Source organism: Rhinoderma darwinii, chromosome 5 (genome assembly GCF_050947455.1).
Source record: "Rhinoderma darwinii isolate aRhiDar2 chromosome 5, aRhiDar2.hap1, whole genome shotgun sequence".
NCBI lineage: Eukaryota > Metazoa > Chordata > Amphibia > Anura > Rhinodermatidae > Rhinoderma > Rhinoderma darwinii.
The window spans coordinates 51,813,359-51,827,752 of NC_134691.1; the positions used below are offsets into that span (position 1 = coordinate 51,813,359).

General features: G+C 39.8%; 1 protein-coding gene across 3 annotated transcripts in view; it reads left to right on the top strand.

Moving 5' to 3' along the window:
* The window catches only part of STK3 (serine/threonine kinase 3), a 259,258-nt gene that overhangs the window by 30,862 nt on the left and 214,002 nt on the right, over positions 1–14,394 (top strand). For all 3 annotated transcript variants that reach the window (XR_012847610.1, XM_075825956.1, XM_075825955.1), the window contains exons 3-6: positions 3,646–3,774; positions 4,877–4,991; positions 10,533–10,697; positions 10,785–10,952. Coding sequence is in view for 2 of the 3 variants with exons in the window: in XM_075825956.1 (XP_075682071.1) it covers positions 3,646–3,774; positions 4,877–4,991; positions 10,533–10,697; positions 10,785–10,952 (577 nt within the window). In the remaining variant the exon portion in view is untranslated. The remainder of the gene's footprint in view (positions 1–3,645; positions 3,775–4,876; positions 4,992–10,532; positions 10,698–10,784; positions 10,953–14,394) is intronic.

The window sequence follows — 14,394 nt, forward strand, 5'->3', positions numbered from 1 at the left end:
GTGTGCACATACCCTTATAGCCGTAGATTTTTGTTCCCTGATATAGCACCTTTTCTGCTTCACTATTCATAGAAGCAGAAGTTACCTGCTCCCACTGCACACAATACTGCGGCCGGTCGTTTCCTGTTGCAGAACAGTAGCAGCCTTTCCCTTTTAACCGTCTCAGTATTCTTTCTTTGTTTCTTTATAAACCTATAAGGCGAATAATACTGATGGTACTTTGACCTCTCAGCCCTCCTAAAATGTTTGTTTTAGTAAATACTTGTATTCCCCATTAAATAAGTTTTAGAGAATTTTTTTTATTAGGACTTTATGGTGTTCTATCCTTCTGTTCTTCCTCCTGTAACTGGGTGTTACAATTCTTCTTGTCAATAGGGTGGGGCTTTACTCAGCGTGACACTGTCCACACTGATTGGACCTTGTCAGAATGTGTAGGGACTAACCCTATTGATAAGGGGAGTGCCAACACCAGGTTGTAAATTTACTCATTCATTTCCAAGAGGAATAACAGAGTAACCGCACAATGCTGAGCTCTAAGAAAAGATTATTATATGAGGAAGATTATTTTTGCTAGAACAGACATCAGTTGGAGCTGGCAGATCCTTTTCATAGTAAAATTAGATCTTGGAATAATCCTAATTGCCTTCAAAATTCCTCAATGTGTTTTCCATCCTTTGTAACGTTTTTAGATTGTTTAATTGACACTTTTTGCATTTCAATGTTCCGATTTGTGGAGCAGCAGGTGACATACACGGCAGTGCTATAACAGATCTCCAATCTGATGGGATGTGTAGTACAGTGCAGCAGAAATGGAAAGCAATAATATAATTATATCTAAATAACAGCCCCAGATGGTTCTTGTATTACACTAAAAACCTTTTGATTAAAAAGTAACCAAGGCAGATGTATGATAGAGGAAATTGCAGTGCAGATGTCTCAGCACTTCAGCCATACAAGTCAATTGCATAAAGGATGTGACTTTTTTTTAAAGGTTTCTACTATGATCGGAACAATTTTGATTGCAGCAAAATATCTGCATTTGTTCTTTTGTGATCTTTTGGTGAAATTTTGGTAGGCCTGCCACTCCTGGGAGGGTCACCAGTGATCCAACTTTTTGGATCACTGGAGTCCTAGAGCCTTAGCAATGGCTTTGTAACCCTTTCCAGACTGGTAGAGTTCAATTACTTTATTTGGCATCTGTATTTGAATCTCCTTAGGTCGTTGCATCATGTGCTGGCTTTTTGGGACTTTCTAGTCTGCTTCCCATTGCCGGACAGGTTCTATTTATGTGATGTTTAGATTCAACAGGTTCGGCAATAATCCTGCTTGGGAGTGGCTAGTGAAATTGAACCATTGTCATTTGAATTTAGTTATCTGGTTGCTTTAGTAGCGAAGGGGGTAATTACTTTTTTCACATCGGACCCGGTAAGGCTGAACAACGTTTTTCATTCAATAAATGAAATAATCGTTATTTTAAAAAACGCATGTTGTGTTTACTTGTCTTATCTTTGTCTATTATTAAAAGTTGTTTGACCTGAAATGTTCAAGTGTGACAAATATGCAAAAATGGGAAGGGGGCAAACTTTTTTTTTTTTCATAGCACTGTAGCTAAAGAACAGGGTATCGACCATCAATAGTGTACGGCAGACTTGCTTCACAAAATAAGCTCTTCCTAATTTTTTTCTATATTTTACTTGTTTTAGGAGGTACACTTAGGGCTCATTCAGACAAGCGTGTTCCTCATCCGTGTGATGTCCGTTTTGAAATAACTGACTGCACATGGACCCATGCATTTCAATGGGGCTATTTAGACATGCATGATTTTTGCGTGAAACTCACCATGTCCTATATTGCTGTGTTTTTGCGGACGTCAATTTTAGCGGTTTACCAAAACATATTGAATATCCAGTTATATAATCAATATGGGCTTAAACTGCAGACTCACAGCTTTAATTTGAGGGTATTCACATCCTTCTTTGAGGAAGGGTTTAGGAATTACAGCTCTTTACTATGTAGCTGCCTCTTTCAAGGGAGCAAAGGTAATTGGACAATTATCTCAAATGCTATTTAATGAGCTGCATGGTCTATTCCCTCATTAATCCATCATCAATTAAGCAGATAAAAGGTCTGGAGTTGATTCCAGATGTGGAATTTGCATTTGGAAGCTGTTGCTGTGAACCCACAACATGCGGTCAAAGGAGCTGTCAATGCAAGTGAAACAGACCATCGTTGTGCTGAAAAAATGAAGAAATCCATCAGAGAGATAGCACAAATGTTAGGAGTGGCCAAATCAACTGTTTGGTACATACTTAGAAAAAAAAAGTGCGCACTGGTGATCTTTTAACTCCAAAAGGGCTGGACGTCCACAGAAGACAACAGCGGTGGATGATCGCAGAATCCTTTCCATGGTGTAGAAAAACCCCTTCACAACATCTAGCCAAGTGAAGAACACTCTTCTGGAAGTAGGTGTATCAGTATCTAAGTCTACCGTAAAGAGAAGACTTCATGAGAGCAAATACAGAGGGTTCACCACAAGGTGCAAACCATTAATCAGTCTCAAAAATAGAAAGACCAGATTAGAATTACAACATCTATAGAAGCCGCCCAGTTCTGGAACAGCATGAAACTAAGATCAACCTGTACCAGAATGATGGGAGGAAGAAAGTATGGAGAAGGCTTGGAACAGCTCATGATCCAAAGCACACCGCATCGTCTGTAAAACATGGTGGAAGCAGTGTGATGGCATGGGCATGCATGGCTGCCAAAGGCACTGGGTCACTAGTGTTTATTGATGATGTGACTGAAGACAGAAGCAGCAGGATGAATTCTGAAGTGTTCAGGGATTTACTTTCTGCTCAGATTCAACCGAATGCAGCTAGGTTGATTGGACGTCGCTTCACAATACAGATGGACAATGGCCCAAAACATACTGATAAAGCAACCCAGGTTTTTTTTTAAGGCAAAGTGGAATATTCTACAATGGCCAAGTCAATCACCAGATCTCAACCCGATCGAGCTGCATTTCACTTGCTTAAGACAAAACTCAAGGCAGAAAGACCCACAAACAAGCAACAACTGAAGACGCGGCAGTAAAGGCCGGGCAAAGCATCACAAAGGGGGAAACCCAGCGTTTTGTGATGTCCATGGGTTCCAGACTTCAGGCAGTCATTGCCTGCAAAGGATTCTCTACAAAGTATTTTTAAAAAAACGTTTTATTTATGGTAACATCAATTTGTCCAATTACTTTTGAGCCCCTGAAATGAGGAGGCTGTGTAGAAAAATGGTTGCAATTCCTAAATGTTTCACGGGATATTTTTGATCAACCCCTCGAACTAAACCTGAAGATCTGCACTTCAATTGCACTGATTTACTGACCTGAATAGCGTGGTCTCCCTGATTCCAGTGCTGGTTTTCTTTTTCCTGGACCCCCCTTCCCCGTTCCAGAGAGATGGCCCACTGTTGTGATGGCTCCCTATATAAAAAAAAACACCCTCATATAGCTACATTGTCAGGATAATAAAATAGACTCCTAGCTCTGGGAATGTGGCGATGAAAGAACTGAAAATATTGCTTGGCCCCTGATGTAGGTCCAGATTGTTGGTTCGTGTTTGATAAATGATTTTCCATGTCGCCCGTGCTCTACAGGTCCTATGGCAGTGTATTTAAGGCCATTCACAAAGAGTCCGGGCAAGTTGTTGCAATCAAACAAGTTCCTGTGGAATCAGATCTTCAAGAAATCATTAAGGAAATCTCGATCATGCAGCAATGTGACAGGTAAGCCGGTCATAAATGGGACAGAGTTGGAAAGGGTGGGACGTGATCATTGTAAAGCACTCCCGATCTATTTATTACTCAGGACAATGGAAAAAAACAGGCTATGACGTGGGGCATCATGAAAACTGCTTCTTTACCTAATCAAAGTAGGCTCTTATTCACACACAGCGATTAGGTTTGTTCTTTTGTGCCAGGAATGCTGCAACCAGATGTTTTCTGATAGTCTATAGAAACATGAATACCTCTATGCACATAGAATTTTGCTTTATGGCCTTTTGGTGTTTTTGTTTGTCAGAGCCAATATTCAAAACGCAGCATGCTTTAGTTATGGTGTTTTTATTATTATAGACTTAAGATTTTTATTTTATACAATCCGAACACATGTACAAAAAGTCAGAATTAAAAAAACTCTCTAAATCCACCTGCTACCCCCCCCCCCCCAGTAAGAGATGCATACTATATAAAGTAATACGAATATTTTTAGTACTTTTTAACAATATTTACATATTGTAATGAGTGGCGTAGATTTATTAAGACTCGTATTTCATCGCTGCACCTAATTTATTTAGAGGTGAATCTCTGGTTGCCCGTTGGGCCGTGAGTGGCCCCGCCTCTTTGGCTATGCACCACGTACCCACCTACTTTCTAAAAAGTGCCGTTTGCGATGGAGTGTGCCGCCTGCAAGTGAATAAAGCTCCGAACCTGCATAGAACAATATAGGCTTAATTCTAGGTTACAAACTGGCATTTACTCACTGAACAGAGATTGTGTGGATCACTGAAAAACACATTTGACTATGGACCCACTATGCTGTCTAAAAGACTAGAACACGGCTAAAATATGGTGCAGGGTAATCAACCCTGTAGGTGCTCTCTCTATCTTTGAATGGAGTCCAGTCTACCCTTAGAAACAAATAGTAGAGCATTGTGGGATTACTACACGTCTCCTATTGGATTACTTTAGAAAGTAAAGTACACCAAAAACCACTTAGTGTGTATAGTATATAACGTGTGTTTTTTTATGTCAATTTCTAAGTACACAAATGGCTTCTTCTGTCTTTCCTTATATCAAATGTTTTTTGTTTTTTTTGTGTCTTTTGTAGCCACTATGTTGTGAAGTATTATGGCAGCTACTTTAAAAACACAGATTTATGGATAGTTATGGAGTACTGTGGAGCTGGCTCCGTCTCCGACATAATTCGATTGCGAAATAAAACCGTAAGTATATTTATCCAGTTATTTTTAGTTTTGAAAATCTTTTTTTTTTTTTTTTCAATTAACAAAAAAAACCAAAAAATTAACATAAGGGAACATATGTGTCAAGTACCCAATTTTTTTTTTTTTTCTGTTGGGTATGCCAAATTTATGTAAGATGTTGTCTGGAAGAGTCAGAATTTAAATAATTTTTTTCAGTTTCCCAGGCTATGTAAACCTTTTGAACACCTTTTTTTTCTTTTGCTTTTTCTTTTAATAAAACCACATATCAGCGGATTTAAAACTACTTTTTAATTTTTTTAAATGTGTTTTTTTTTTTTTTTTTTTTTTTCTACCTCTTGAGATACAGCTTGTATGTGTCCTGGATACATACAAGCTGTATATTGCACTTAAACTCAAATCCGTCAGGTATGCAGGACTGACTGCTTTGGTGACCAGCAGGATCTATCTAATAATGATCACATCTAAGTTCATGACTCAGATGTGATCGATAACCGGTGGCTAAGATCTGCTGTCGTCGATACTCCGTCCTACAGACCTGACGTATCTTGCGCTCAAACCTGAATCCATCTTCTATGTATCCAGGACATAAAGAAGCTGTATCTCAAAAAATATAATATATTTTTTAATAAAAACCTATTACAAAATTGTTTTAAATTTATATAGTTTTATTTAAAAAAAAAAAAAAAGTGTCTAAAGGTCTACATAGCCTTTAAGCATTCCTCTTTTTAATGTATATTGTTGGATTGTGTAGCTGTTGTAAATGTATATTGACAGTGAGCACTTTTTAAGTATGCATTTTTTGTAATCTACACTTATGTAGCTGTAAATGTCGGAGGCAATGAAGGAGATAAAAGTACATGGATTTTTCTATTAGCAGCGCCATCTGATTTATATACATTGATCTGCTCAGCTCTCCGGCTCCATCACATGACATTTTATATAAATTTGCACCACCCCACTAAGAAAACATTAATATAGGTAATAAAAGCTATTGCATTTAAAAAATACAGATTTGACAGATTATTTACACTTTTTTTCACTGAGATTGATCGTCTGCTAAAAGTTTAGGTGCGTTTAGCTGCACATGGGGCGTTAATGTTGTGGTAGAAAGCTGTACTATTATTTAGTGGAGTTTATAGTCTATATGCAGTGTGATTTTAATTTGTTTTTTTTTGTCACCGTTGTGGTTTTGAGTAGAAATCGTTCTTATGGTACTGCAAGAAAAAGTGCAGTAAAGTTATTTCGTTTTCTTTTTAATTTGTGGTTTTATTGCGGTTGTGGTCCCCCCCGCATTGATGTGAATTGGGGAAAACTGCCCAAAAAAGCTTAAAAAATAAGGCATGATAGATCCATGAAACAAACATATCTTCACATTTATCTCAAAAAGAAAAAAAAAAGGTATAGGTTTGGTTTACTTTCACTAGATGTTCAGACACGTGTGTTTTTAAAAAAAAATAAAAAAATTTCCTTCTGACCCGTTTAGGTGATTTTAATAAAATTGCTGCAAAATGGTGTGGTCTTGCCTATGGAACTGTTATCAATCGCAAAGTGAACAAGTCCTAAGCTATGACATCTGTCAACTTGATGGCGTTTATTTTCCATATTTCATGTGTCGTTTTCAATTGCTTAACACTACTGGTTCTACTGTGTTTAAGAGTTTATTTGGCCGTTATAAATGCTGCTCCCCCTTTTCGGGATCCTCCTCTGTGGCCAGGAATGGCGGACCAGGCTCGTCAATGCATTACTTTGATTTGAATAACCCATTATGTAATGCTACAGTGAAAATGTATGGCCCAAAGTGTTTTCCGAGGTGATAACTGTTGATTGCTGAGGTTTAGAAATGAGATCTGCTGATCACTGCGCTGATTTTTAGTAAAAACGGGATTGTCGTCATGAGCGTGTTATGACATCAAGGTCCAGTGACCATTGCATCGTCACTGTCAGTACCACGGACAGTGTCCGGAAAGTCGTCCTGTATTACACGTTTCCAAACGCTGCCCATTACTTCAGATCTAGAATTGTCTACCATTATTTCATAGCAGGGCGGTCATCCGATAATTCTGTATACTACCTCTGCTGTATTTGCCCTGATTGTACGTGACTGTTCTCTATATAGTAATAGCAGAAGAGTGGTCTGTTTGCCATTTTTATTCAATTTACTGTCACCATTCATTGAAACAGGAGATTGCTGAGAAAGTTTGCAGTGGAAACTTTTCTAATATGCTCCATAATTGTTTTAGATCTCGATTGCATAAAAATAGAAACTACTGGAAAATTACTAATTATGTGTGGTGACCATAAACAAGAGAAAGTAAATGCAATATGAGCGAGGAATGTTAATGCATTCAGGCTAAATACATTTTTATCCCTACCCTTCAATCTTGTGAGCATTGAACCAACCACCTCGATTTCCCAAATGTGTTCCATAGCTGCACAATGCTCCTTTCTGACCATACAGCCTGCAGCGTTACCAGCCGCGCTGATGTTAACATTTTGATTTTGTTTGCCTGTGTGCTTCTGTCTCCTTTAATCTGTAGGTGAAGCAGCCTTTATTTTATTATGGCCGGATTTGCAATCATGTTAAACCTCAGAAACGTCCCTGTTTGCTGATCACAGTAGATAACACAGATTGTACATTTTCCAGCTGCTCAGGAAAAACATCTGCACTTACCACAGAGCATGATATTGCATTCTTAAAGGGCCGGCCAACCCCAAATGGGACTTTGAAGTGGGAATTGAAAAATGGGAAAAGAGCATTTAACCTTTCACTGTTTTAGGAGCACAGGGAAAGCAGATATGTTTCCAGGTTGTTAGCCCCCTCTAGAGTAAAGTACCTGCACTGCTCCGCTGTGTTTTGTTACTGCCACAATAAAATGATGTCGTTTAGATGCAGCTACTCAGGCTTGGAAATCAATAAATTCTATGTATATTGGCACTTCATGCACATGCAGGGTATATTTACAGGGGATGGATACGTTGCAGATTTTCCGTGCAGAAAATTTGTAGCATTTAGGTGATCTACACACACAGCGGCAGATTTGTTGCGGGTTTTCCCACAGCGATTCCGCAGTAAAATCTGCACCTATTACATTGAAATGTGTGAAATGCGCAGTAAACATCCAGAACAGAATGAGCATGTTGCGGATTTGAAACGACGCAGTATGGGATGATTTTCGCGCAGAAAGTGTTTAGCAGCATGCGTATGAGATTTATTAAATCTTAACCACTTGCCTGCAACAGTTTTTCATCCAGATTTGCAAACAAAAATCTGCAGTGAGAAAGTTAGCGACAAATCCGCTACGTGTGCAGCAAAAAAAAAAAAAAAAAGCAGCTTCGAATAAGAGGATAAATTGACCTTCAGTTTGGATTTTATATCCGCAGCATGTCAATTTATGTTGCGGAATCGCTGCAGATTTTTTCCCATTACGTTCAAGACTATGGCAAATGTTGCGGATGTTGCTGCAAATTCGTTGTTTCCGCAGCAAAAATTTGGTGTCTGCACAGACGGCCTCTTGTGATAACGACTCCTCCCTTGTGACTGCTTCGTCCAATTACAGGCACCGCGGTCACTACTGATGAGGCGTCGGCTGTTTTCTGCATTTTGTGTTCAGAAATTTCTGCAACAAAATCTACAGCATGTGACTGCACCATTACGCTGAGAAATTTTCACAATATATGGGGTTGTGTAAGTGTTCACGAATGCAGATTTCGGCACTTTTTTTTTTGTTTGCCGTTTTTCACATTGATATGTTTTGTAGTGCGGTTTTATACAAATCCTTCTCAATGAATTAGAATATCATCAAAAAGTTAATTTATTTCAGTAATACAATTTCAAAAAGTGAAACTCCTATATTATATAGATTCATTACACACACAGAGTGATCTATTTCCAGCATTTTTTTCTTTTAATGTTGATTATGGCTAACCGTTCAGGAAAACCCAAAATTTAGTGTCTCAGAAAATGAGAATATTTGGTAAGTTGCAGATTGTAGACTCGTGGTGTCACACTCTAATCAGATAATCCACACAACACCTGCAAAGGTTTCCTAAGCCTTTAAATGGTCCAAAAGTCTGGTTCAGTAGCTACACAATCATGGGGAAGACTGCTGACTTGACAGTTGTCCAGAAGACTGTCATTGACACCCTCCACAAGGAGGGGAAGCCACAAAAGGACATTGCCAAAGAGGCTGGCTGGTCACAGAGTGCTGTATCCAAGCATATTAATCCTTCATTGTGAATCCTATTCACACTGTGGTAATGTACTCTTCACTCTCTGCTTGCGGTGTCCAGCGTGGTTTTAACTTTGTCTTGAAGTGAGGGGGGGTGGGGTGGCATAAAAAGAATGTGGCATACGTGTACTGCAGTACAGTGGCACACAAAGACCCGTACAGCTCACTGTGCAATGCTTAGTTGGGTGATTTTATTTACGGAGCTATTCTCCCCTAGCGATGCTTCTCTACAGTAAAATGGCGGCACTAATACAACTGGTGGGCGACTTCAATGTGTCCATAGGGAAACATTTTAATCACCGGTGAGTAGTGGTAATGACGCAATTGTATTATAAGTTCTGTGAAGTATATAACAAATTAAGTCTGCTCACCTGTTCATTTTGGAGCGGGGGATGGGCTTGTAAAAAAAAAAAAGACTAGCAGTTCTAAAGCTCCCCAATAAAATCCACAATTTATTCTAACAAGCTTAAAAATCTATAGAAAGAAATCCGGTCCGCAAGGCCTATGCGTTTCGGACAGTGTCCTTCGTCCTAGTAGACCTAGTATATAGTACTTTGACTAAGGACATTGTCTGTCTGAAACGCATAAGCTTTGCTGACCGGGTTACTTTCTATACATTTTGTAACTTTTTAGAATAAATTGTGGATTTTATTGAAGAGCTTTTTCAATGCTGGCGTCGTCTTTTAGGCCCAGTACACACAGATTGTTTTGATGCGGAAACAGTCGGAATCCGTGCCAAAAGTGACCGAAACAGCCTCTCATTGATTTAAATTTGAGGCAGAGGCGGTTTTTCCCCACGGGCAGCTTTCAGCCACTGGCAGGGAAAAAAAAAAAGCGTCCTTTCCTCTCTTGCTGCTATTCCACCTCTGACCTCCCATTGAAAACAATGGGCGGCAGAAAAAGCATTTTTCACAGAGTGTTTTTTTTCCCACATGGTTCAATGGCCACAGGCCAAAAACTATGCGAAAGTCGTGGCAAGAAAGTGCAGGCAGGTGAAAGTCTGCTTCAAAATTCCTGGAGGCATTTTGGGGTCAGATTTTTTTTTCTGCCTGCAAAATGCTCTGTGTGAACAGGGCCTTACTGTTGTGTGGAGCTGTAGCCTAAAAGGTAATCAAAGAGATAGATGGGTGGAATAGGCAAAAAAGTGGGAGCTGGACCTTATGCTATATAAAGTTTTATATCAAAATGACTTTTGCTCTGTGTCAGTATAATTGATTAGGAGGTAACGATCGTGTTACGAGGTTTTTAGCATAGATCTCACTTTTTGCTTTGTGTTTTTTAATGAAAAATACACGTATGGTTTGCCTTTCAGTTAACAGAGGATGAAATTGCTACAATACTCAAATCCACGCTAAAAGGCCTTGAATACTTACACTTTATGAGGAAGATCCACAGAGATATAAAAGCCGGGAATATCCTCCTCAATACAGAAGGTCACGCTAAATTAGCAGATTTTGGAGTGGCCGGCCAATTGACTGTAAGTGTGGTCTGAGGAAGTAGTTGACTCTGATACTGTTGTAAAAACCTTTATAAATGCCTTTTTTTATTTATTTATTTTTAATAGGATACAATGGCAAAACGTAATACAGTAATTGGGACTCCATTTTGGATGGCTCCTGAAGTGATACAAGAAATTGGGTACAACTGTGTGGCAGATATTTGGTCTCTGGGAATTACTTCTATAGAAATGGCGGAAGGAAAGCCCCCTTATGCAGATATTCATCCAATGAGGGTAAGTGACTTAAGATTAAAGGGTAACTAAACGTTTGACAAACTTCTGACATGTCATAGTGACATGTCAGAAGTTTTGATTGGTGGGGGTCCGAGCACTGAGACCAGCACCAATCGCTAAAACGAAGCGACAGAAGCGCTCGGGTGAGCGCCTTACTTCTTTTCGGCTTTTTCTGGAAAGTCTATCGGAGTACGGGCTCAGACTTTCTATTGAGTCCGTACTCCTCTACATTGATTTCCGTAAAAAGCCAAACAAACACGAAGCGGCTGAGCGCTCACACGAGCGCAGCTGCCGCTTCTTTTTAGCGATTCGTGGGGGTCTCAGTGCTTGGACCCCCCACCAATCAAAACTTCTGACATGACGTGTAGTTACCCTTTAATTATAAAAAAATAAATAAAACAAAAACCAGGTGTTCACAGTTGTCATTAACATTTTCTATTCCTGTTGATATGGTTATATGCTGTTATATTAATGCCAGACCAGAAGTGCTTACCTTTTATGCCCCATGCACCTGGCAGATCTGTGTGCATTGATCCTGTATGGCAGTTCACGAAGGTTCCCTAGTACGGAGCTGTATGGCCTGTGTGCTGCGGTGCCGGCTGTATGTACACAGCTATTCGGCATCCTCCAAACCAGCGGTCCCCAACCTTTTTATACCTTGTGAGCCACATTCAATCTTGAGTTATGGCCGGGAGCTACATTTACTTAAAAAAATGTTAACATATTAAACGTAGAGAGCGAGAAAATCATGAAATTTAAATTTGCAGGTAAATATTTCAGTTTGAAACTTAACACACTGGTATTCACAGACAAATCAGGGCAATGTCGCTCCTGGACGTACTAACACTAACACTCCATGACCTAATAGTACCTTGACAGGAGGAACGGCCATTCCGGTTCATACCGGAGCTGTGACAACTGCGGTCTCGTACAGCAGTTGCCGCAGCTCCTTCAGCAGGGACCGATCCTGGTGGTCCCCGCTGATTTAACCTCTTAGAGGTCGCGTTCAATACGGATGGCGACGACGTAGGGGTTAAAACATCATCGACGTCCCGCGACATGGTCTCGGGCGCCGATGGTTGATATGGCAACCGGAGGCCTAACAATGGCCTCTGGCTATGCCATCTACAGAAGCCTAGTGTGTCCTGACAAAGTCAGGACCCACTATGCTTGCTGTCAGTGAGTAGCTGACCGCTCTAATACACTGCACTGCACGTAGAGTGCAGTGTATTAGAATTACAACCAGCCGTCAAGTTCCCTAGTGGGACAAAAAAGAAGTAAAAAAGTTTTATAAAAATAAAAGTTCATAAGTAATAAAAGTAAAAATCCCCCTTTTTCCCTTCTCCGTCTTTATTATTAAAAAATAAATAAATAAACGATACATAATTGGTATCGCCGCGTCCGTAACGGCCTGAACTACAAAAGTATTGTATTTATCCCGTGCAGTGAACGCCGTAAAAGAAAATAATAAATAAACCATACCAGAGTCACAATTTCTTGGTCACTTCACCTCCGAAAAAATGTAATAAAAATATAATCAAAAAGTCGCATGTACCCACAAATGGTACTTATCAAAACTACAGTTCGTTACGCAAAAAAAAAAAGTCCTCACACGGCTTTCTTGATGGAAAAATAAAAAAGTTATGGCTCTTAGAATAAGGTAACACAAAAAGTAAATGATTTTTTCTAAGAAGTATTTTATTGTGCAAACGCCGTAAGACATAAAAAAAACTATAAACATTTGGTATCGCCGTAATCGTATCACCCCGCAGAATAAGCTAATATCATTTATAGCGAATGGTGAATGCTGTAAAAAAAAAAACAATAATAAAAAAAAAAATCAGAATAGCAGAATTGCTGTTTTTTAGTCACCACGCCTCATAAAAAATAGAATAAAAACTGATCAAAAATTTGCATCCAACGCATAAACTACAATGAATTCCTCAAGGGGCCTAGTTTCCAAAATAGGGTCACTTCTAAGGTGTTTCCCTTGTACTGGTACCTCAGAAGCTCTGCAAATGTGTGATGCGCCTAGAAACCAATCCAGCAAAATCTACATGCCAAATAGCGCTCCTGCCTTTCTGAGCCCCGCCGTGAGTCTAACCAGCAGTTTATGACCACATATGGGGTATTGCCGTAATCGGGAGAAATTACTTTTCAAATGTTGGGGTGCTTTTTCTCCTTTATTCCTTGTAAAAATGTGTAACTATTATCGGAATAATTTGATTTTCACTTGCACATCCTAATTCCACAAAATGCAGCAAAATCCCTGTGGAGTCTAAATGCCCACTATACCCCTTGATAAATTCCTTGAGGGGTGTAGTTTGCCAAATGGGTCACTTTTGGGGGGTTTCCATCGGTTTTGGCATCGCAAGACCTCTTAAAACCGGACATGGTGCCTAAAACATATTCGAATAAAACGGAGGCCTCAAAATCCACTAGGTGCTCCTTTGCTTCCGAGGCCGGTGCGTCAGTCCATTACCACAGTAGAGCCACATGTGGGATATTGCTGAAAACTGCAGAATCTGGGTAAAAAGTATGGAGTTGTGTTTCTTTGGTAAAACTTTCTGTTAAACAGAAAAAAAATTGAATAAATGGATTTTCTGACAAAGAAAATTAAATTTTGTAAATTTCCCCTCTACTATGCTTTAAATTCCCATGAAACTCCTAAAGGATTAAAGAGGCTCTGTCACCAGATTTTGCAGCCCCTATCTGCTATTGCAGCAGATAGGCGCTGCAATGTAGATTACAGTAACGTTTTTATTTTTAAAAAACGAGCATTTTTGGCCAAGTTATGACAATTTTTGTAGTTATGCAAATGAGGCTTGCAAAAGTCCAAGTGGGCGTGTATTATGTGCGTACATCGGGGCGTTTTTAATACTTTTACTAGCTGGCCGTTCTGATGAGAAGTATCATCCACTTCTCTTCACAACGCCCAGCTTCTGGCAGTGCAGACACAGCGTGTTCTCGAGAGATCACGCTGTGTCGTCACTCACAGGTCCTGCATCGTGTCAGACGAGCGGGGACACATCGGCACCAGAGGCTACAGATGATTCTGCAGCAGCATCGACGTTTGCAGGTAAGTAGCTACATCGACTTACCTGCTAACGCCGATGCTGCTGAAGAATCAACTGAAGCCTCTGGTGCCGATGTGTCCGACACGATGCAGGACCTGTGAGTGACGTCAGAGATCTGCACTGCCAGAAGCTGGGCGTTCTGAAGAGAAGTGGATGATACTTCTCGTCAGAGCGCCCAGCTAGTAAAAGTATTAAAAACGCCCCGATGTACGCACATAATACACGCCCACTTGGACTTTTACTTTTAAACACACCCACTTGGACTTTTGCAAGCCTCATTTGCATAACTACAAAAATGGTCATAACTTGGCCAAAAATGCTTGTTTTTTAAAAATAAAAACGTTACTGTAATCTACATTGCAGCG